Source organism: Phyllobates terribilis, unplaced genomic scaffold (assembly GCF_046119375.1).
Source record: "Phyllobates terribilis strain yellow unplaced genomic scaffold, ASM4611937v1 Scaffold_7__3_contigs__length_470593459, whole genome shotgun sequence".
Taxonomy (NCBI): Eukaryota; Metazoa; Chordata; class Amphibia; order Anura; family Dendrobatidae; genus Phyllobates; species Phyllobates terribilis.
The window spans coordinates 292773733-292797376 of NW_027362767.1; the positions used below are offsets into that span (position 1 = coordinate 292773733).

At 43.3% G+C, this 23644-nt stretch overlaps 2 protein-coding genes across 8 annotated transcripts in view; one reads left to right on the forward strand and one right to left on the reverse strand.

The window, feature by feature from the left end:
- The first annotated feature begins 7704 nt into the window (after window positions 1–7704).
- On the forward strand, window positions 7705–9896 carry LOC141154677 (gap junction alpha-3 protein-like). The gene is made up of 2 exons (XM_073640998.1): window positions 7705–7854; window positions 7955–9896. The coding sequence occupies exon 2, from the start codon at window positions 7978–7980 to the stop codon at window positions 9049–9051; it is 1074 nt and encodes a 357-aa protein (XP_073497099.1). The 5' UTR covers window positions 7705–7854; window positions 7955–7977; the 3' UTR covers window positions 9052–9896.
- Window positions 9897–11489: 1593 nt separating this feature from the next.
- ZMYM3 (zinc finger MYM-type containing 3) overlaps window positions 11490–23644 on the reverse strand; it is a 60475-nt gene continuing 48320 nt past the window's right edge. For 4 of the 7 annotated variants that reach the window (XM_073640996.1, XM_073640995.1, XM_073640992.1 and 1 more), the window contains exons 16-25: window positions 21959–22074; window positions 21680–21851; window positions 19023–19169; window positions 18808–18908; window positions 18540–18714; window positions 17854–18005; window positions 16267–16381; window positions 15897–16151; window positions 13811–13928; window positions 11490–12739 (exon numbers count right to left, since the gene is read on the reverse strand). In XM_073640996.1, the coding sequence (XP_073497097.1) occupies window positions 12541–12739; window positions 13811–13928; window positions 15897–16151; window positions 16267–16381; window positions 17854–18005; window positions 18540–18714; window positions 18808–18908; window positions 19023–19169; window positions 21680–21851; window positions 21959–22074 (1550 nt within the window). In that variant the 3' untranslated portion in view covers window positions 11490–12540. The remainder of the gene's footprint in view (window positions 12740–13810; window positions 13929–15896; window positions 16152–16266; window positions 16382–17853; window positions 18006–18539; window positions 18715–18807; window positions 18909–19022; window positions 19170–21679; window positions 21852–21958; window positions 22075–23644) is intronic. The other 3 variants (XM_073640994.1, XM_073640990.1, XM_073640991.1) reach the window with 1 other exon arrangement.

Sequence of the window (23644 nt, forward strand, 5' to 3'; positions counted from 1 at the left end):
CCACAGAATAAAGATGACGTGACAGTAATATTGAACAGTGTTAAAAGAAAAATGTAGAATTGCAGGTTTTTTTATATATTTTTGGCCACCTAAACCAATAAAAAGTGATGAAAAAGTGCCACAAAATGGTACCAATGAAAACTACAGCTTGTCCTGCAAAAAAATAAGTCATCATACAGCTCTGCTAATGGAAAAATGTTAAACTTATGGTTCTCAGAATAAGGCAACCCATCCCCCCAAGAAACAAATGATTTTTTTTTCCAGAAAGTGTATTTATTGTACAAGAATAATAAAACAATCTAAATTATTTTGTTGATATTTCTTCCCATAAAGAGGTAATAAAGGTTTATCAGTAAGCCTTAGGTACTCTAATTATGCCACTGACAAACAAAACTCATCCCTTAAGAAAACAAGCCCTCTTAGGAGTATGTAGCCAAAAACCTAAATCAATTCATGGCTCCTGGAAGGTGTCAACGGAAAAGTAAAAAAAAAAAAAAAAAAAAAGTCTGGCAAAAAAGCCAAAACTGTCCGTGACACAAAGGGATTAAAATATCCACGTGAAAGTGAGTGGCAGAATTTTTCGGAGATTGGCAGTCATACTACAAGATTGTGCCTGGGCTAAAGCCCATTTACATGGGATGATGATATATGAATATTCATTCCTGATCATTGCCCAGGGTAAACATGTTCAGCAAACAACAAAACTCATTTGGTGCTTCCCCCTTGTGTAAACGAAGATGTGCTGCTGACAAAAAATGGAAACTCTGGGGAACAAATCAACGTTCACAGAAAACGACAATAACTGTACCGTGTAAGTCAACTAGTAGTCATTGTTAGCGCAATCATTCTTTCTCCAGTTTTCATCATTGTGGGCCTGTGACCAAGAGTGGATGTGCTGCTGACAATGATATTATGGTCCACATAAAAGATGTGATTGACAGGTACTGTTCTGTCGTTTCATCAGACATGTTTATACAGGGCAATAATTGGGAACAAACTTTTGAATGAACCTTCATTCGATCGATCATCGCCTTGTATATACAGGGCTTTAGCTTTACTGAAAAACTTTGAGACCTACAAAAAGTGAAATTAGGAAATTATTAATTTGTAAGTAAGTGATACATGGCAAACCGGTCATTTTTGTTACCATTATCAGCTAGAAATAATTTCCTGTACAATTTCATTTAGAATAATGTCTATTCAGTAGCTGCTTAGCTCAGATGATTAAAAGGTCCAAGAAGTGTTCCTGATGCTGGGAATTATTGGGAAAGAAGCCCTCCGCAATATGACGGTCACGCAGTGACTATGGGCGCTAACCAGGTCCCTAGAACTAGGGGCGCTCTAGTCTATCCCTGTCCCCGGGATTACTCCTGAAGGTGGAGACGCCGGGTTCAAGTGCCTTGCTATGCTCCTAAATTAACCCTAATCTGCCCCTCGCACCCAGGGTAGTGGGAAACAGCAGTGTAAAAGAACACACTAACCAGACAAACAATGGAAGACGGACAGGGATAAATGAAAATACAAACCATACAAAAGACACTCACCAAACAGAGTGGGACACAGGGGAGTTGAAGGAAGGAGAAACTAAATAGGAGAGGATGTGCACACAAACAAACTCCAAGCAAAAGTCCCTCCTGAACAAATCTCCGAACGCTAACTCCAACCACAAAGTACACCTCCAACACCAGAACCAGGCAGTAAGATCTGACACTGGCAATTCCTAAGTGCTAGAGGCAAGCATATATAGCAGAGGGGAGTGGCCAACACTGAACAGCTGAGACATTCCAAGTAGGAAAGCTCCAGGAGCTTCTACTGAACAGATTAACCCATGCACCGCTAGCAAGGAAACACGTATATTACTTACCGGTAATGTGCTTTTTCGGAACCCATGACAGCACAACGAGAGAGGGCATCCGCCCTTCAAGGACAGGAAACCTTCAAGATAAAAAGGGCGGCGCCTCTCCCCGCTTCAGTGGATTACAGAGCATGAGAGGACTCTCCGGTTAGAGCACATAATTTTAATAACTATAACGAATTTCACCCATGTGAACACTCAACACCCACCCACCGGAAGGTGTACACCACAGTGACAGGGAGGGAATATAAAAGGTGCCGTCATGGGTTCCGAAAAAACACATTACCGGTAAGTAATATATGTGTTTTTCTGTCACCCATGACGGCACAATGAGAGAATTACAGAGAACTAAGTATGTGAGGGAGGGACCACAGCCTGCAGAACCCTTCTCCCAAACGTGAGATCAGAGGAGGCAGAAAGGTCAAGTCTATAGTGGTTATAGAAAGTGGACGGAGATGACCATGTGGCCGCCTTACATATTTGCTCAATGGGCACGTCCGCCCTTTCTGCCCAGGAAGCAGCCATGCCCCGAGTAGAGTGGGCTTTCAAATTGTCAGGGGGATCTCTGCCTGACACCGTGTAGGCCTTCGCAATGGCTTCCCGGATCCACCTTGACAGAGTGCCTTTTGAGACCCTCAATCCCTTTCGGGAGCCCTGGAAGGAGATAAAGAGAGACCTATCCTTCCTCCATGAGCTTGTGGATGCTAAATAATGTATAAGGCATCTCCTGACATCCAAGGTATGAAACCTTTCCTCCTTGCTATTTTTGGGTTCAGGACAGAAGGATGGTAGAGCTATCTCCTGAGACATATGAAACCTAGAAACCACTTTAGGTAGGAAAGCAGGGTCTGGTCTCAAAACTACCCTATCGTCTAGCACTAGGGTAAAAGGTGGATCTGCCGACAAAGCCTGTAACTCACTAACCCTCCGTGCTGATGTTAAGGCCACCAGAAGTACTGTTTTTAGGGTGAGTAGTTTTATGGACCCTGAGCTAAGGGGCTCAAAGGGAGAACCTGTTGGTGCTAAACGCATTAAGTTTAAATCCCAAGAAGGGACCCTAACTGTAGGGACTGGATTGGCTCTACTACATGCCCTCACGAACCAGGAAATCCACTTGTTACCGGCCAGATTATAACTGTATAAGGCTCCCAAGGCAGAGATTTGGACCTTTAAGGTGCTCACTGCTAGACCCTTTTCTAGCCCATTTTGAAGAAATTTTAAAATGGCTGTAATGGGAACCCCCCCCCCAGGGAAACTCCCTGAGATGACGACAAAAACTTCTTCCAGACTCTACTGTAAATCTTGGTAGTGATTGGCTTCCTACTCTTTAGAAGAGTAGTGACTAGATTTGATGAGAAACCCCGACCTTCTAGCAACGACCTCTCAAGTTCCAGGCCGCTAAGTGCAATCCTTTCACCTGAGGATGGAATATAGGCCCTTGAACAAGAAGGTCGGGAATCTCTGGAAGAATCCAGGGGTTTGTGATGGACATGTTTCTTAGCCAGAAAAACCACGGCCTCTTGGGCCAGAAGGGGGCTATGAGGACCACTCGAGCCTGATCCTCCCGAATTTTTCTCAACACTGCTGGAATTAGGCACGTTGGGGGAAAGGCATAGGCCAGACTGAAATCCCACCTGCACTGGAAGGCGTCTACTACTAGCGGGTTCTCTAAGGGATTCAGTGAGCAGAACTTCTTTGCCTTGCTGTTCTGACGGGTTGCAAACAGGTCGACCTCTGGAGACCCCCACATGGCCACTAGCTGGCGGAAGATCGAGAGATTTAAAGCCCATTCTCCCTGCAATAATGGCCTGCGACTTAGAAAGTCTGCCTTCATGTTGTCCTCTCCTCTGATATGAAGGGCCCTTAACGAGAGAACTTTTCCCTCCACCAGCGAAAATATTCTCCCCGCAACCTGCATTAGTGACCTTGAACGGGTTCCCCCCTGGTGGTTCACATAAGCCACCGCAACCTGGTTGTCGGACAGAATCTTCACGTGATGACCTCCTAGTAGGGGCAAGAAGCTGATCAGTGATTTCTCTACCGCCCGTAACTCCCACAAATTGGAGGACTCCAGACTCTCCTCCTGCGACCAAGTCCCCTGTATCGGGTGGTTGTCCAAGTGCGCCCCCCACCCCCTGGGGCTGGCGTCTGTAGTAATCACACTGGTGAATTGGGGAACCCAAGAAACGCCTGCCTGGAACGTGCTTGTCTCCAACCACCAATACAAAGACTGAATCACATTCTGGGGGAGAATTAGCCTGCTTTCTAGATGTCCCCTCAGGATCACTTAGTTTCTTAGTACATCCCATTGGAACTCTCTTGAATGATATTGGGCCCAGGGTACTGCGGGGATGCAGGAGGTGAGGGATCCCAACAGAGACATTGCCCCCCTGAGAGTCGTGACTGGGTCCGCTATTGCTGCTGAAACTAGATTCTTTATTTTCTCCCTCTTTTGGTCGGGGAGGCGGAATTCTTGCCGAATCGAATCCAGCGTAAGGCCCAAAAAGATCTGAGTAGTGAGAGGGATCAATTTGGATTTTTCTAGGTTTAAACACCATCCTAAGTCTTCTAAGATGGTGCATACCTGATCGACCTGGCCCAGACAGTGATCGTATGTTTTGCCCACTATCAGGAAATCGTCCAGATACGGAATGACCACTCTGTCTTCCTCCCTGAGATGGGCTGTAACCTCCGCTATCAGTTTTGTGAATATGCGGGGCGCCACTGCCAGTCCGAAGGGAAGCGCTCTGTATTGGAAGTGCTTGATAATCCCCTGCATATTTACGGCTACCCTGAGGTATTTCTGAAAATTGCGATGGATCGGCACATGATAGTATGCGTCCTTTAGGTCCAATACTGCCATGTAGCAGCCGGGAAATAGAAGGGTTATAGCTGATTTTATTGTCTCCATCTTGAATGACGGAATGTTCAAGAACGCATTTAGCCTTCTCAGATTGAGGATGACTCTGTACGAATTGTCCGGCTTTTTTATAAGGAATAAGGGGAAATAAAACCCCCCTCTCTCTTCTTGTGGAGACACCTCTAGCAGGACATTCTTATGTAGGAGAACTGATATTTCTTCCTCTAGTGCCCGTTGTTCTGGTAGAGAGGATCTTGGGGCAGTCAGAATAAACTTGTCTGGTGGATTCCTCCGAAACTCTAGCTTTAGCCCTGATTTCACTAAATTGAGGATCCACCTGCTGGAAGAGATCTTTTCCCAGGCTGGAAGGAAGAGAGAGAGCCTCCCCCCCACCTGGGATAGAGTGTCACTTCGGCGGCTTGCGACTATCCTGGGAGGGCCCGCCAAACAAAAATCCTTTCCCTTTCCTGGAACGATCCTCCCATCTAGATTGTTCCCTGGACGCCCTCCTGCGGCCAAATTTCTTCCTCCGAAAGGACTGCTTGAAGGATGGGATGGAAGGCTTAGGGAACCCTTTCTTACTGTCCCCCGCTTTCTCTAGAATTGAGTCCAGAGAGGTACCAAACAGAAAATCCCCCTCACATGGAAGAGAGCATAGTCTTCCTTTTGCCTGCATGTCCCCTGGGCAACACTTCAGCCAGACCGCTGTACGGCCGGCGTTAGACAGGGCCGCAGATCTTGCCGCTAGTCTGGCGGAATCTGCCGAGGCGTCTGATAAGAAGGTCGCCGCTCCCTTCAATACCGGCAGAGAGGCCAGAATGGAGTCCTGTGACTCATTGCTTTTAATCTGGTCCTCTAACCTGTCCAACCATACCATAAGGGACCTCGCTGTACAAGTTGCCGCTATGGCTGGCTTCAATGCCCCCACCGACGACTCCCAAGTACCCTTAAGGAAGGTATCTACCTTCCGGTCCAGCGGGTCTCTCAGCATCCCTGAGTCCTCAAAAGGGAGGGAAGATCTCCTAGAAGCTTTGGATACTGCCACATCCAGCTTCGGGGCCTTACTCCAGGAAGCGGTATCCTCCTCACTAAATGGATATTTCCTTTTGAAGGAGGATGGAAGGGGGCCCCTTTTATCCGGCCTATCCCACTCTTTCCTGATAAGACCCTGCATCTTATCATTAACAGGAAAAACTCGTTGTTTCTTGCGATCCAAGGTGCCAAACATAATATCCTGCACTGACTTCTTTGTTTTCTGGTCAACCAACCCCATTGTGGACCTGACGGCTTTTACTAAGCCATCCACACTTTCCAGGGGAAAACAATGACCTGGCCCTGCTCCGCTATCCGAGGAGGAAGAGTCAGTGGAGTCATCCAACATTCCCTCGTCGGACTCAGAGCCTGAAAGTGGGGGTGGAGTTTTTGCTCTATGGGCCTGGGATGGTTGGGAAAGGGATTTTAACGATCTCTCTACCTCAGACCTAACCAGAGTCTTTAAATTTGAAGAAAAAGTTGGGGCTTCCTCCGCAATTGTCTCTTCAATACAGGACTGGCATAATCTTTTGGGCCAATCATTCGTTAGGCCCCGTTCACACAGGGCACATACTCTATGCTTGGACTTCTCTTTACACTTCTTAGGGACATCCTGCCCATTACCAGAGGAAGGAGAGGGAGAGAGAGAGACAAAACAGAAAAAGTCTACATTAATACATCGACTTTCACGTAGCTCACTCACCACCCAGTAAACAAAGACAGGGTACCGGAACGGGAGGCAGGACGGTATCCGATACTTCTCCGCTGGAGACCGCGGAATCATCAACCCTGCTGGAGCTATGCCGGCTGGATCTGGAATCCTTGGCGCTGCGTGTCCCAGAACGTCCGCTGCTCCTGGGTACGCCTCTGGCGCCGAGGCTGCTCCATCTCCCTGGGCTGCTGCAGCTGCAGCATGGACTGCTGCTCTTGCTGCTGATGCGGTGGGGAGGGCTGCTGTGAGGCCATTACTTCACTGCGCCGCTGCCTGGCCGGTGATCTACCCTTAAGTACCTCCATTGTGCTAGGGAGATCACCGCCGGCGTCCCCGCAGCTTCCGGTACCGCCCCCGCACGGGGGTCAGGAGGCCCCGGCGTGCATCATCAGGGCGTGACTTCCGGTTTCGTCATCTCCCGTCGCGCCCCGTGACGTCACATCCGGGACGCGGGGTTGCCGGCCACCATGCTGTGCAGGTGCCGCAAGACCACCGCCCGCACGCGGGGAGACCACATGTTGGCGCCCCCCGCGGCGCTTCCAGGATTCACGGGACCGGCCGCAGCAGAGACTGTGCCCTGCCAAACCCGACCGGCCCCGGCCCAGGTAAGACGACTGTCATTCTTGCGCCCGACGAGAAGGAAGGTCCCCCATCAAGGACAGGAAACCACTGAAGCGCCGCCCTTTTTATCTTGATGGCTTCTGGCTCCTCTTTGTCGCGGTATCTCTGTGACAATGACCCATTGCAGGGTGGCTACTAAAATAAAGAGGGCCTTAAAGAATAAGTGAATGCGATAGACTTTATAAAGGTTATTATTTTGTGCAGATGTCATATGTAAAAGCTGTGGGATAACCCCATTAAATAACAATATGGCTAATGCATAAGTGGGTCTGCTGGTAAATCCGTGGCAGTAATTGAAAAGTACACATTAGATTTGAAAGGTAACGCCAACACGTGTGCAGATTTTGTGCTGCAAATAATGTGCACATAGCCTTATGTAGTTTTCTAACCATCTTTGAAGACTTGTACTTTCGGAATATAACAAACATTAGCTGCAGGGAATGGACACAATATAATGCAGGAAATCCAGCGGGTAAAGCTAATGATTGACTGACCACCGACACATGGATGTCAAGCCCCCTTACTTGACAGACATTGTAAGCAAAATAAAGCCGACACTTGTGACGTGCTGTGGAAGGAGAGGCTTAGAAATTCCACAGCTCGGTGCAAGTATATATAGAAAAAAAAACCTACTCTAAAAATAACAAGTAATACACGAGGGGGTGGGGGTTGTTCTGGGTAGCTATGAGACCTGAGGCCAATATTCAGAAGGTAGACAGACAGGAAGACCCCTAAACAGGACAGACCAGCTGCAGTGCTTAGGTTTTGCTCTAGGTAAGGAACACTGAAGATTACATTCCTTTTTTTTTTATTTTGACAGAGGAAACATTAAAGTAACACGTCACTGATCACTTTTTGCTTTTTTTTTTCCTAGGGTGAGATGTGACCAATGCTCAAATGGGAGACTGGAACTTGTTAGGGAAACTTCTCGAGAAGGCACAAGAACATTCCACCGTCGTGGGCAAAGTCTGGTTGACAGTCCTGTTCATTTTCCGAATACTCGTCTTAGGATCAGCAGCAGAGAAAGTTTGGGGAGATGAGCAGTCTGGCTTCACCTGCGACACCAAACAACCTGGTTGTCAGAACGTGTGCTACGACAAAACATTCCCCATTTCACACATTCGCTTTTGGGTGCTTCAGATTATTTTTGTATCAACTCCGACTCTCATCTACCTAGGACATATCCTACACCTTGTGCGCTTGGAAGAAAAGCAGAAGCAAAAGGAGAAGTTACGTCAAAGCAAGGAAAACGCCGAGAGCGACAAACAGCTTCTCCTCGAGCAAACTAAAACCCCAAAACAACCACTGAAAGATGAAATGGGCAAAGTGCGGCTGCGAGGGGCGCTTCTTCGCACATACGTTTTTAATGTGCTCTTCAAAACTTTGTTTGAGGTAGGATTCATTGTGGCACAGTATTTTCTGTACGGGTTTCAGCTGCAGCCACTCTACACGTGTAGTCGGTGGCCCTGTCCTAACACCGTGAACTGCTATATTTCACGTCCTACAGAGAAGACAATATTCATTCTCTTCATGTTGGCTGTAGCGTGCTTGTCTCTGCTGCTCAACCTGATTGAGATTTACTATCTGGGATTTACCAAGTGCAGACAGGGCCTATCGGGCTCAAAGTATGAGTCTGTGCCCAAACTTCCAACAAAGACTGGAAGCATTACCCATACACACATTATTCCACATTATCCCCACTACTCTCCTTCTGAGAAAGGATCCAGTTTTAGTCCATCTCTGCCATTTCCCCTCTCCTCCAGTAAGAATACACCATCTGCCATTGAGAGCAGCCAGGCTGCGAGGAAACAGAACCGAGAGAACCAGGCAGTGGAGCGGAACGGAATTCCGGAGATGAACGTAGCGTTAGAGAGTGGAAGCGACCTGGATCACAACGAACAGCAGAGACTGCAGAGCAGAAACAGCAGGCAGAGTAGCACCAGGTCAAGGCCTGGAGTACTGGCAGTGTGAAGGGGTGTACATGGGGGAGGGGGATAAAAGTGCAGCAAAAGGCACTGTTCATGTGTTCAGTCTGTGACAGTACTGATGACATGGAGCAGTGAGTAAGCGCGTCTGTGTACAAGTGTCCTGAGATTTAAATATTTATAACATGCAATAAATATTTTAGCTGGTGACTTTCACTCCAGGGTATCAATCTGGTGTAAAGCATAACAGGATGTGGCATTATATACACACTGTTTGAGTCTTCTCTGTGTGAACGAAGCAACTGATGAATATGTGCAGAAGCTTGAAAATCAGAATACTAATAAATGTGAAAAAATTCAGCAGAACAAGACTAGAGGTACAGCAAAAAGTGAGTGTATCCTGTGTACAGGGGGGGGTGCACAACCTGAGGCCCACCATGACATTGTGCAGCCCACAACTATCTGGTGACGGACATGCTTGTCTGCCTGCTAACATGGATTTTCCATGTCAGAGGAGGGGCGAGAAGGCAGGAGCAGGCACAGGATAGTATTAATGGTGTGCTGTGTGGCCATCTCTGCGATCCATCTAGATCGGCAAAATGGGGTCACTTCTATGGCCCTCCTGTAATAACGGTATGAGCGCGGAGAGATGGCAATGCATGTGCGTGTGGCCTTCTTCAATGTAGTTTTGTGGAAGAAAAAAACCTGCTCATTTCAGCAATTCCCAAACTACAATGGCGAGAGCTGCATGAATACTTAATCTGTTCTAGATTGTGAACAGGTAGGAATGGGAACCTCCATTATTCCTATGGGTGCTGGTTCCATTTCTAAGACTCCAAAGTGTCATATTTTTTGGAATGTACTTTTGATATCATAAAACCCCAGATGATAAAGACCTCTTTGTAGTGGTTATCTGGTCTTCTGCTAAAAATTTGCAGTAATGCTACGTACACAGTTTGCCTACATATGGTCACGTGCCGACTAGACATGCTCAGACTCACTCAATATGAGTGAACTGCGCAAGGCTGAGCAAGTCTAGTCAGAATGTGGCTGAAAGTATGCAAATCGCATAATTGCAGTCACATGACTGCCCGCTCTCAGAAGCAATACCGGAGACACTGTGTGGTACGTGCACTGTGAGGATTCAGAAGTCGGCAGAACCCCTTGAAGTTTTATTGCAGCTTCTGGGCTTGGCTCTATCTGAATATGTTCCTTGGAGCAGAAAAGGTTGTGCATCTTAAGCCAGGGCCCCACTATCAGTATTTGGTCAGTATTCGCTCAGTATTTTTTCTCAAAAATGGGAGCCAAAACCAGGAGTGGGTGATAAATGCAGAATTGGTGACTTGTTTCTATTATACCTTTTCTCTGATTGTTCCTCACCTGGTTTTGTCTCCCACTCCTGAGAAAAAATACTGACCGAATACTGATAGTGGGGCCGTGGCCTTAGGATGTAAGTCACAGATTCCACTTTTTTTTCTAGAATGACGAAAAAAAAAAATATTTGAAAAAACAGTTAAAAAAAAAAAAAAATGGATGCACACATGATATTAATGACACTTGTCTTAACACAATTTATGGAAAAAAGTTCATGACCTTAACTAAAGAAAAAAATTACATGACCGCAGGAAAACCAAAGTCATATGTTGTGTCTTAATTATGCATATTTAACATTTCCACAGAATAAAATTCTCTACTGCAGCCCTACATTATTATTCCGGCATACAAATATCTTCAAAGTGGCTAAGCAGAGCTAAAATGTACCAGGCCGTCAGATGCAATAAACGGCGAGCGTAATGGAAGCGCTCCGGGTGTGGATGGGAGAGGCCGTGTGTGTAAAAGGCTGTGTATAGCATTATGTTCACAGAAACAAATATTCAGAATAAAGGAGAAAGACGTGGTGAGGATAGATAACCTGAAATTCTATTTGGAGAAAGTCAAATTTACATTTTGTATCATAAGTGATTGCATCTCAGCCAAACACCTTGTGTTTCTCCGGTCTTTACCTCGATCGCACTGATATCACAATCAATTCCTTGCACTAATACAGGTCGGGTGTTTAATCTTTGCTGGAGATCTCAGTCGTATCTAAAAGCCAAACTAGCGTTCTTGTCGTCCGTCATGTGATATATTTGATTCTCTGGTAATTGTTTTGCACAGTGAAGTGTCCAGGCACGGCTTCTTCTGGGGTTTATTTTGGGAGACGCATGTGTGATGACAGCAGCTGAATGTACACTGGGGTCTACACAAACTGGTGGGTGGGCAGTAGCAGACCTCGGGCAGTTTTAGAACATCTCCCACAAAACTTGTTGAAAACACTTTTCAAAAAACTATCAACAAAACTTGTTGATAGTTGAAAACATTCCACATTCTGCAGCCAGACATTTCTCTGCCACGGATAGACTTGGTACCGTGGATGTGGCTAATATTGGCTAGTTCCCACACTTTTACAGTAAATGCATATCCACTCACAAAAGGAAATTAAAATCTTTATTTTCAATGAAACTTTCCCACAAACAGGGCTGTCCAGGACCTAGCACATGACAATTGAGAACATGGGAGCGAGTGCTAAGGGCAGACGCATAAAAACTGTATGTACATATTTGATAAGCAGCCAAACCATTGAACAGGATAAAAAAAAATGTCAGAAGAAAAAAATATTTAGCTTTCACACACACAAAAAGAAAGAAAAAAAAAAATCCCAATTGTCATTTCAAAAAAACCAAATCTCCTTTTAACAAAAATTGCATTGAAAGGATATTGGTCAACTATGACGACACAAAAGCTTGAAAGATGGCAATTCAGGCTCTCCCGTTATGAAGACTGCAGACGTTCACACCCTGTCTTGTCTGAAAGTTAATGTGGAGCTACAAGGACACTTGCTGGCCGATGGTAGAATTACAATGTGAGTGAGAAATCAAGGATGGAGACAGTGGAAAGTTTTAAGTGAGAGCTATCATTGGGAAGAATGAGCATCAGTTCCAGAAAAGATGTGATGATTTGGAAGAAGTTCATTAAAGATCCAAATATAAAACGATAATGATCTTATCGTTTCATTTCTAGGCCTGTCAGTGAGGGTGTATGAAGGAACACAAAGTTAGAAAACTCATCGTAGGAAGGATAAATGGTGTAATTAAATGCACAGACAGGTGGGAGAATGTGAATCAGAAACAGGAAACCCTACTATGTATCGGATGGTAACGAAGTTCTCCATGATGCTGGTCCTATTGGCCCTAATTCAACTGCATCTAAAAAATCCACAAAAGTCAGCAACCCACTCCCTCTATCACTGCCTTCCTATGATGTAAAAGACGGGAGGACAGAACACGGACAGATCACTCTGCAACACAAAGCTTTCGGTAAGGTGTGGTGGGAAAGAGTGTCCAGCACTATTTTGTGCTCGAATATGTGGTAGTAGATGAATTCCAAAACTGAAGTCCATTATCTTCTCCATTGGTCTTGAAGTTCAGAATGGCATGACTGGTGAGCCCACAATCCATTACAACTTTATCATTGTTCTCCCCACCCTTGTGTCCATTTAATCCGTGTCCTCGCCTATACTGCCCCCTCGTAACGGTTCTTCATACACCTCTCTCACTGCTAGAATACGGCTCAGCATACTCTGCAACATGTTTTTGTCCATTGGAATAACAGAGTACCAAAGAGGAGATTCTGCCACACATGATCGCACGGGCTGCAGGTAGAATACATCAGCATGGTTTCGAAGATTTTCAGGGCTATAGAAATGAGACAAAAAAAAAATTGAGTAAAGACAAATTCAGGTTCCAGTGCATCTCATTGAAATGGCCACGTAAACAAGCTTTCCCATCAAATTTGTTATCCTCTTAATATATTGCAGTCATATTATATAGCACTGTGTACTTACAATTGCTCATTTTACCTTTCTACCCAGTTAATTATTCTGTTTTCCATTAGGTATATGACATCACGTGATTAAAAACAGACTAGCTGAATTCTTCTAAGCGCTGTGTAGAAACAGGATGGCTCTTTTCCCTGTATGAGTCATCAGTCACTGCAAAAGTCTCAGGCAGAGGGGAGGAGCCAAGCAGCTGGGTCAGGAGGTGAAGAGGAGAAGGATTCATTCATTCATTCAGGGAAAAGAGACTTCCTGTTTCTACATAGAACAGAGAAAAGAGAAGAATAAACTGAGTAGAAAGGCAAAATGAGCAATTGTAAGTGCACAGTGCTATATAATGGGATGATCGCAATATATTAACAGGATAAAAACTTAGATGGGAGTGACTTAAATAAAATAAAGTGCAAAAAAACTCAAAACATTGATAGATATATATATATATATACACACACACACACACACACACACACACACACACTGACTGTAGTTCGACCAAAATACATAGCTTTCCAATATCTCTGAGGCTGGAAATGAGATCTCCCCATCTTATCCTAATGATATGCCATAAAAATACACGTCGTAACATGAGTGGCAGTGGTTTACTCTCTGGGGTCTATTATGACTGAGAAAAGTAAGGACCAAGGTATAGGACATTTTTTCCTGCCAAACTGTGCCAGCTGTCTAAGGAACTGCAACAAAACTGAATTGAGGTAAATGGGAGAGTACTGTGCAGTGAGGATCACCGTGCAGGGAAATGTCAGAAGCCACAGCACCGGCAATGGTGGGGAATGGCTTTAATAGGTTGCTTCAGAGAAGAGTCAGTAGACCGGAGTAGTTTTTGTAGCATAGCCATAAAAGTTCACTTAAAAGCTACATTTATCAGGTGCAGATTGCCAGTGTGTTATAGACAATTGATGTTCAGAAGTCATACCATTTAGAAAGGTAAAACTCATAAAACTTGACAGGGCACCGGAGAGGGTTCATCTTATTCTCATGCTGCTCCAATAATGGTTGCTGATCATCGTCACGTTTTCGCTTACCTAAACTTTCTTGGGGGCAGAGGAACAAAGAAAAATCATTCACATGGTGCCAACCAGCTCTGAAGAGCAGGGATGAAGACAGCTATAAATAACATATAATGCAATTTGTTCATACAATACAAATATACAGTCCTGTGCAAAAGTTCTAGGCAGGTGTGAAAAAATGCTGCAACGTAAGAATAGTCAGAAATAGAAGTGTTCATAGTTTATTGTTGTCAATAAACAAAATGCAAATTGAATGAACAAAAGAGAAATGTAAGTCAGATCAATATTTGGTGTGACCGTCCTTTGTCTTCAAAACAGCATCAGTTCTTCTAGGTATATCTACACATAATTTTTGAAGGGACTCAGCAGAGAGGTTGCTCCAAACATCTTGGAGAACTAATCACAGATCTTCTGTGGATGTCGCTTGTGCAAATATCCTTCTGTCTCCATGTAATCCCACAAAGACTCCAGGATATTGAGATCACAGCTCTGTGGGGCCATATCATCACTATGAGGGCTCCTTGTTCTTCAAAATGCTGAACCTAGTCCTTAATAACATTGGCTGTATGTTTGGTTTGGGGTTGTTCTCCTGCTGCAGGATAAATTTGGAGCCAATTAGATGCCTCCCTGATGGTATTACATGATGGATAAATATCTGCCTCTATTTCTCAGTAATGAGGACATCATTAATCCTGACCAAATCCCCAACTCCATGTGCTGAAATGCAGCCTCAAACATAAAAGGACCCTCCAACATGCTTCACCATTGCCTTCTGGTGCAGCCAGATATTTCACATTTTGACTCATCAGTCCAGAGCACCTGCTGCCATTTTTTCTGCATCCCAGTTCCAATGTTTTAGCGCATAGCTGAGTTTTTTGGCCATGTTACCATGTTGAAAGTATGGCTCTTTTTACGTGAAGACCACTTCTGCCCAAAACTTCCCCAAATAGTAGATGGGTGTAGCCGAGTCCACCAGTTCTGAGCTAAATGGCACTGATGGACATCTTCCAATTTCAAAAGAGAAGTAAACACGATGTGCCTTTCATCTGCTGTGCTCAGTCCTGTCACGGTGTATAAGCTGGTGTATAATCTGCGACATGAAACTGGGTTCCACAACCTCACCTTTGTAGCAGAGTTTGGCTGTTCCTCACCCACTTTTAAGCCTCCCACACAACCATTTCTGTTTCAGTTAATGAATGTGTTTCAACCTACATATGAAAATGATCAGTATCACCTCCTTGCTATATTTCATTACTCCTATATCTAATAATAATTTTTATTTCTATAGCGACAACATATTCTGCAGCACTTTACAATTAAGTAGGGACATATACAGACAATATAAATAATACAATGTATCACATTTCAACAGTTACATGAGGAGTGAGGGTTCTGCTCATGAGCTTACAATCTATATGGAAATAGGGAGGGGACACAATAGGTATAAAGTGCTCGTCCTATACAGTCCAGCCATCATTACAATTAATAGGGCATTTCACATAACGCTGCATGATCCAGACATCAGCCAGTATCTGTCTAAGTGCAGTTACCGTGTGCTATTGGTGCATGGAGGATGTGGAGACCGATGAAGAGGAGGGAGCAGGTTCTGAAGAAAATTTAGATAGAGGGAATGGAGGAGAGCAAGGTTAGTGAGTTGAGGTGATAGATCCGTCTAAAAAGATGTTTTTAAAGCATGACTGACGATATATAATGCTACAAAATCCCTGACTTTGTACAAGAGTACCTAGAAGAAATAGATTTCTTTTTGTTCGCTCACTTTGCATTTTGTTAATTGATAAAATAAACTATTAACTCTTGTATTTTTGAGAATATTTTTACTTTTGCAGCATTTTCTTTACACCTACCTGACCCTTTTGCACAGTGCTGTATAAAGTATATATATAAAAATACATACATTACACACACACCCCTTCAACTCCAAAATAGATGAAGCAGCCCACTTAATTGTGAGCCCAGGTGAATCCAACATACCTCTGCCTTTCTTCTGCCGCGTAGGAGGATAGTATCGGATGCTCACTACTTTGGCAGGTCCTCTGCTGGTTGTGCACTTGCGGGAATGTCTAACAAGGTTGGTAAAGGACAACTGCATATGTTCCTCAGCGGTACGCAGGCCAAAGAATTTGGTATTGAAAAACATGAGTGTGTTGAGGAGGACGTAGGGGGAGTACACACCCAGCTGTTTACAGTCCCACAGATGTTCTTCTTCCACTCGAGAGAATACCAACCCTGAAATTGGCCACATGTCAGATACAAGCCTACTATCTGTATAAACCAGCACATATTTTATCTGACCCCCCACTACACACATTAAAGCCGTGTGTCATTATGCCCCATTACTTACTGCTGGGTGTCAGCCTGTGATGCCACGAAGTCAAAATCTTATTTAGTTCTTGGACGAAGGTCAGGTAATAAAGGTCAGTGAAAATGTTCACCATCCGGTTATTTTCGAGGAGGTACTGCATAAAAGCAAAATAAAAAAATGCATAGAAATTAACCGTATTGGAAAAATATATACAGTGGTTTCATATAAATATATATATATATATCACAATGTTATATTCAATCAGAGTGAGATTATGTCTGTGCTTAAAGCTTCATATTCTTATGGTCTCTTGATGTTCATTGAAAACAAAAAATATACAGAACAGTAATTTTATTCATTGACCAGATGTCTGCGTTTCAGGATCTGTCTCATCATATACAATCCTTACACTAATTATATTAAAGGACTGGAAGATGGACTCACTGAATCATTACATGTAAACTCAGCCTTGGTATAAGTAAAAAAAAAAAAAAATAGCTCTCGAATGTAAAAAATATAATTTGGACAATATGAAGACAAAGGAAGGGGGGGAAAAATCATTCCATTTTAACCCCTTCCTGACTGGGCCTTTTTCCCTTTTTGTCTACTTAGAGCTATAGTGTCATACCTTGTTTATTTTTCGGTCGATGGGATGGGGTGTAATGTTGAATGACACCATTCATTTTCCCATTCAATGTACTGAACATGAAACATTCCAATTCTACAATTGATATTTTTTTAAGGGGAGGTGGGTGGGGGGTGTTTTTATGTTTTTTATTGTGTGGCAAAAAATTATTTGTCAACATGATTCTCCAAGTCCGTGCAATCACAGCAAATACCAAACTTTGGAAATAAAACACTGAAACAGCAGAATTGTGGTTTTCAGTTAATCTCATTACAGCTTTTAGCAATCATGTTAATTTTCTATTTTGATAGATCGGACTTTTCATGCATGCAAATATAACCAATACAGGGGGTAGGGGTGTAAAGCAAATTTTCAAAAAATATTTTTTACTTTACCTTTTAGTCTATTAAGGTTTGATAGCTTATACTGTAACTGCAATATCACAGTATTGCAGTGTATTGTAAAAGTCACGGCCTCTTATGAACTTCAGCCACAGGCCATTATTCACAGGACCACTGTAATGGCAGACATGGGGGGGCCTTCAAAAGTCCCCTGGTTGCCATGGCAACCCTTCGGAAGCTCAGAATGGCGTCATGGAATGGCTTGCCCCCTGGTGTGCAGGCTTTAAATGCTGCTAACACAGATCGAGAGCTGCATTTAAGTGGTTAACAGAAGTGGGCAGTGATCTGCTCCACACAGATGCAGAGGATGGCTAAATACCACAGCCATCATCTGCCAGGAAAATGCCAGCTCAGCTCCTGAGCCCGCATCAAAGACAGGAACACAACATATGACAGGAAGGCATTAAAAGGGATTACCCAGTTTAAAAATCCTGTTTTTATATACCCCATGAGATTAAGTAGGGACTGTCTGATATGGAGAACCTTTTTACAAAAGTGTGGCATCAATGTAGACATTTTCAAATATATTTCCATTACTTACTGCAAATATTGATTGTTGGCCAGGCATAAAAAGAATAAAAAAATAAAGCAAAACCTCACCTGTTGGATTCCCAGGCACAAGTAGTAGATGCTGTCTGGCTCATACCGTTCACCATTTGGTCGTGTTATCTCTTTCACAAATTGTGCTAAACCATAGTTCAGTTCGGCTGCTGTACAGGCTAAAATGTCCTCTTTAATGCGCATAGGCTTAGCTAGAAAAAAAGAAAAAAAATATATAATATATAAAAACTCCGGGGCTAGGCAAACCAATCAATCCTTGGCTAGCACATTTTGCTCCCATGTGCTCATATATTCAGCAGTTGCTACTGAATGCATGAAGCTAGTCTGTCGCTCACTGCATTCAGCTATTCCTTGTGGGACATGCAGTCACATACAATTCCTACAATGCAAAGAAAAGCATACAGCAAACGACGGACGGCAATTGCTGTATGCACCAATCTCTGATATCATGAAACTAGGAGCTTGTGAATATATCGAGGAAGGATGGCGTAGACATTACTGCGACCGCCGAGGAAGAGGCTTAGACTTACTGTGATTACAGAAGGAAATGTGACAGGGAACTTGCTGTGACCACTGGTTAAAAGGGGATATGACACTATTGTAACCCTGAGGGATTGGGGATAATGCCTTCTACAGTAATGCAAAAAACAAGGGGAGAATAAACATTTTCTGGGTTTAATCTAAATATAAAAATTCATATAATATAAAGATTATTTTCTACTTACGGCCAAAACGCAACTCCTCTCCTTTACTGGGCTCACCCCCTTCATACTTTCGTTGCACCCAAGTTTTCCAAGCATTTACACCATAACCAAAACTGAGGTTTGTGCTGCTTCGCTGGCTGAGTAGAGAGTCCCGAGAGCTGCTCTCTTTCTCTGATAAAAGCATGCGCTTTGGACCCTAGATAGTGTGATATATAAATGAGTAACTATTTTACATATGTAACATTACCAAATCACAGGACAAACATTTTTTCTTTGGAATAAAAGGCACCTTTCTTATAACTCGAGAAGCATCTTGTTCTGAAGCGTCGTCAGAGCTCACTAACCCGCAATCCAGCAGGAAATCCACGCTCTGATTTATATCCGCAGGATCTGCACAGGAGCCGGACAGAAAGAGAGAAAAGCATTTCATTTGTGGATTATTTAAAAACTAACAAACAGTTAGTGTACAATGACCCCCTAATACCAATAGTACGGAAAAATTACTTTTTGGGAAGTCGGCCTCCAAGTCCTGCCCGGGTTCTTGAAGCACATTGGCCATTTTGACAGCCATTGCCAGTACATCATCTCGTGTGGGCCCAAATAAATCGCAGTCTTCCAAAAGACCCTCAGCGCTCTGGTCACTGGAGAGCTCTGTAGAGGAGTACGGCTACGTTAAGTTGGTGACAATTTTCTCTACACAGTATTAATCCAAAATTTGAACACCTGTTCATGCAATGGTTTTCCTTGTTTTTATTGGAATGTGCACGTTGTAAATTCAGACTGAAAGCAGTAAAACCACAAAGGAGCACATATAGGAAGGCACAAGATATAAAGAAACACATGAAACAAACAAGAATGTATATTAAGTCTTAGATTTCTCAAAATCCCCCACTTTGAGAGATAGGAAATGGTGTGGGAGTGTTTTGCTGGCGACACTGTTTCTGCCTTGAATTTGGAATAATTCACCCTTACCAAGCATGGCTATCTCAGCATTCTGCAATGACATGCATTCCCACCACAAAGAGGAGGTAGGTCCAGCACCACTTACGTGGGAAAGATATTATAACAACCATCACAAATTTATTGTGAACTCGCTTAAAAAAAACACTGATATTAAAAAAGTGCTAGGTCAGAGACATGCTCACGGACGCATTTCAGTCAGTTCTTAGTCCTAGTGTTGCAACAGTAGGACCAAGAACCGACTGTTCGAAACGCGTCAGTGAGCATGTCTCTGACCTAGCGCTTTTTTAATATCAGTGTTTTTTTCACAATACATTTTTGATGTTTCCCACGTAAGTGGTGCTGGACCTACCTCCTCTTTTTGTATACTTCACTTGGAGCCAACACAAGTATATGGTCCGTGCATGCTGTGGGTTTTTTCAAGAAAAGTATCGGTGAGCTGGATTTATCTCTCTTTTTGTAACCCATACATTCCCATCAGGTTTGCACTTTGTGGGACCATCATTTGTGTTGCAACAGAATAATGATCCAAATCAAACATCCGGGCTATGTGACAAAATAGAGGGATGAAGTGCTGCATTATATGACATGTTCTCCATAATATCCCCACCTCAATGGGAAGGTTTGGGATGAGTTGGACGCAGAGTGACGGCAATGCAACTAAGTGCTCAACACCTTTGGGAACTCCTGCAGATGGAAAGCCTCAGGTGATACCTGAGGAACCCGCGTGAAAGAATGGAAAAGGGGTGTAGAGCTGTTATCAGAGTAAAACGGGAGAACTGTGAGGAATCTACGGTGTGAAGCACCACTCTAGTTTATTTTTACGTCAGTGCTGGAGTGGTGCTACTAATGTAACATCCCTGCATCTAATATGTTCACTTCCCGCCGTCTTCAGCTCTGCCATCTTGTGACCACAACTCCTGACTGTCTGGAAGTCAGAAGCTATGTCACACGCTCTCAATACAAGTCTATGAGGGCCAGACCGAGGCGCACATAGACTTGCATTGAAAAGAGACCTCCGGCTCATTCCAGCAAATACTAAAGCGATCTGGCAGGTCACAACCTGATGGAGACTGACCGAAGCGGGCGGATAACAGCAGGAGGCGGCGGCTGATAAGTATAAGACTAGGGGCAGTGACCTTACATTAGTAGCACCACTCCGGGTGCAATAAAAACCCCACTGGAGTGGTGCTTTACCAGATTCTGGTTAGTTTCCCATGGGTTTCTCCATTAGTTTCCATATGTGATCTCTTGCACTTTTGCTGCCTTCAGTCTGAATCTACAATGTGAACATTCCAATAAGAACAAGAAAAACCATTGTATGAGCAAGAGTGTTCAAACGTTTGACCCGTACTGATAGCAGAACATTTCTACATGACTTGTTCCCAGATATAGAGACTTTAAGGGAACCTGTCATCAGGTTTTTAGCTTTTATATAATCCCTGTTTTATCAGCAGGAGATTGTCACTAGAGGACTAGTAAACCTGCTGGCTTTATATTCTTGAGCTCTGCATAACCTCTCCCCGACCACTGATTGGCAGCTTTCTGTGTACACTGTACGTGGGCAAAAAGATGCCAATCAGTGGTGGGGGCGGGGTTACACAGAGCTCAGCATTCAGAGAACTACTAGATCTGCAGCAGAGAAAACTGTGATTATGTCAAAACTACAGCAAGAAGCCCAGTAAGTGATACATTTCTGTAAACAGGACCTCGCCCCTACATTATTCTGCTCTTAGATGGGGTAACAAAAACCTGGTGACAGATTCCCTATAAAGGGTTTAACACCAAGTCTGTTAGTCATTCTCTCTTCATAGGATAGGGTATAATTTACTGATTGCTGGGGACCTAACTATTGGGATGCCATGATTCTAAGTGGGGCTGTGAATGGAGTAGAGGTTGAGCATGCGGACCTTCTCTCCATTCATTGAATATGGAACTGCCAGAGATACAGAGATGGCCATTGACTGTACTCGGCTTTCTCTGACAAGTCACATACAAAGCCCAAGTCTTAGGATCAGTGAGGGTCCCAGCGGTCAGACTTCCCGCATTCAATACAATAGCCCCTAGGGATCGGGAACAACATACAAACTTGGTACACTCCCTTTAATAGTGCAGTTCAATCACTAAATTCAAAGTCTAGCATTCCTCAACCACATTTAAGAAATACTTCATATCCACTGTTGCCCTACATGTGATCTTACCACATAAGTCAGAAGATTTGTCCAGCCCTTCAGCCTCCGCAATCATTTCCGCCATGGCCAGAATATCAGCTTCTAGTGGATTGGAAGGAATTTTCACTTTCAGTTCCTCAATGGTTTCCACAATTTTATCAGTATTTTCCAAAGTAGTAGGTAGCAGCAGGGGTACAGGCACCTAATGCAATAACAGTGGCAGGAAAATTGACAACACTATACAAATGTAAAGGGAGTAATGAGTGAAAGAAAGGAGGGAACAAAGGCAAGTGAAAGAAAAAAACTCACCGGAACAGGCATGGAGAACGGAACAGGCACTTTTTGAGAGTATAAATTCATAGGTACTGGCACAAATATGGGCACAGGGATAGGTAGAATTATAACCTGCGGTTTCCAATCCTCATCTACAGCAGAAAAAGAAGAAAAGGAAGAATACAAATCTGGGGATTCACAATACAGAATATCTATATTCCACGTGAATAGCAGAAAGCCACTGTAACAAACTCCTAAATAACTTACGTTTAATGGTCAGTACAAATAATGCACAGAAAGCTCTTAAAGGGAATGTGCCATCAGAAAATGACCTATTGTTTATATAGGGCATCATGCAAAATATATCTTTTTCGATTTCACTATAATAAAAATGAATCAAACTTGCAATTTCCACTGGCCACTAGACCTAATGATACTCAATGTCTGTTCTCTTCAGCAATACACTGGCTTCCACCCTACTGACTATTATAGAAGAATTATTATTGCTTATGCTTTAATATTGAAAAAGTAATTGTTATGGTGGGAGAGGGGGTGAACGGTAACGTCACCTTTTGTGAAAAGTGGATCAAGTTTTATCCCCGGTATATAAAAGGCATTAACTTTAATTGAAATCCTGTCTGTGAGACAACTGTGAAGTATTCTGAAGTTTAAGATTAGGCTTTGTGGCCGGTATAGAAATTGCAAGATTTCACACTTTTTACATTTGTTTTTAATCTAAATAACATAGAAAATGTAAATTAACATGATCAATTTATTAAAAAAGAAAAAAAAAACAAAATAAAAAAATCTGTCAATAGGATCAACCCTCTAAAGTCGTCTATAAGGACATGCAGGTCATCGAAAGCTGAGTAAAATTATACCTTGATATCTGCGATCAGTTATCTTATTCCAGAGAAATCCATGTTTTTTTTAATATGTAAATGAGATGTTAAGATCTATGGGCCGGACAGAGATCTCCCCGAGACTCCACCTCCAGAGCTTAATTTAAATGAAAGAGGGAGTTACCAGTGTGAGATATGTAGATCAGGAGAGGTCGATCTTAACAGCTCATTTACATATTAAGAAAAACATGGACAACCTGTGTGAGTCACCGGCATGACACCTTATATTTAAAATAATCTCTGGAGGCAGATTCTCAGGGGGATCTATGTCCGCCCATAGTCTCATTTACATATAAGAAAAACGTGGATTTCTCTGGAATAAAACATTGGATCGCAGATATCAAGGCATCACATTACTCAGCTTCCTATGATCTGCATGTCCATATAGACGGCTTAGGAAGGGTGATCCTACTGACAGATTCCCTTTAACATAACCTGATTTAAACAATTGGTCATTTTCTGATGACACATTCCCTTTAAGAAGTGGTAGCTTCAGTCCATCACAGGAAATGCCAAACATGTAGTGAGTAACCCGACCAGATGAGTCTGACGGATCCAATTAGGCATCAAATTTCTTTAGTAAAATATTCATCGAATTAAGAGAATATTCTACATTTCAGCCATTAACATTTTAGAATCGCCCAAGTTTGATGCAGCAGATGACTAAGAAAGCAGAAAAATTCCAGATGTTTCTTGGGTAAAGTATGAAGAACAGGAACAAAATACTTGGGAATACAATAGCTTCTGTAGTTCTTGCTTCATCCAAAGGCGCACCTGGGGCAATACTGATACGCAGCATCGATGGGGGAGCGGAGTTGCC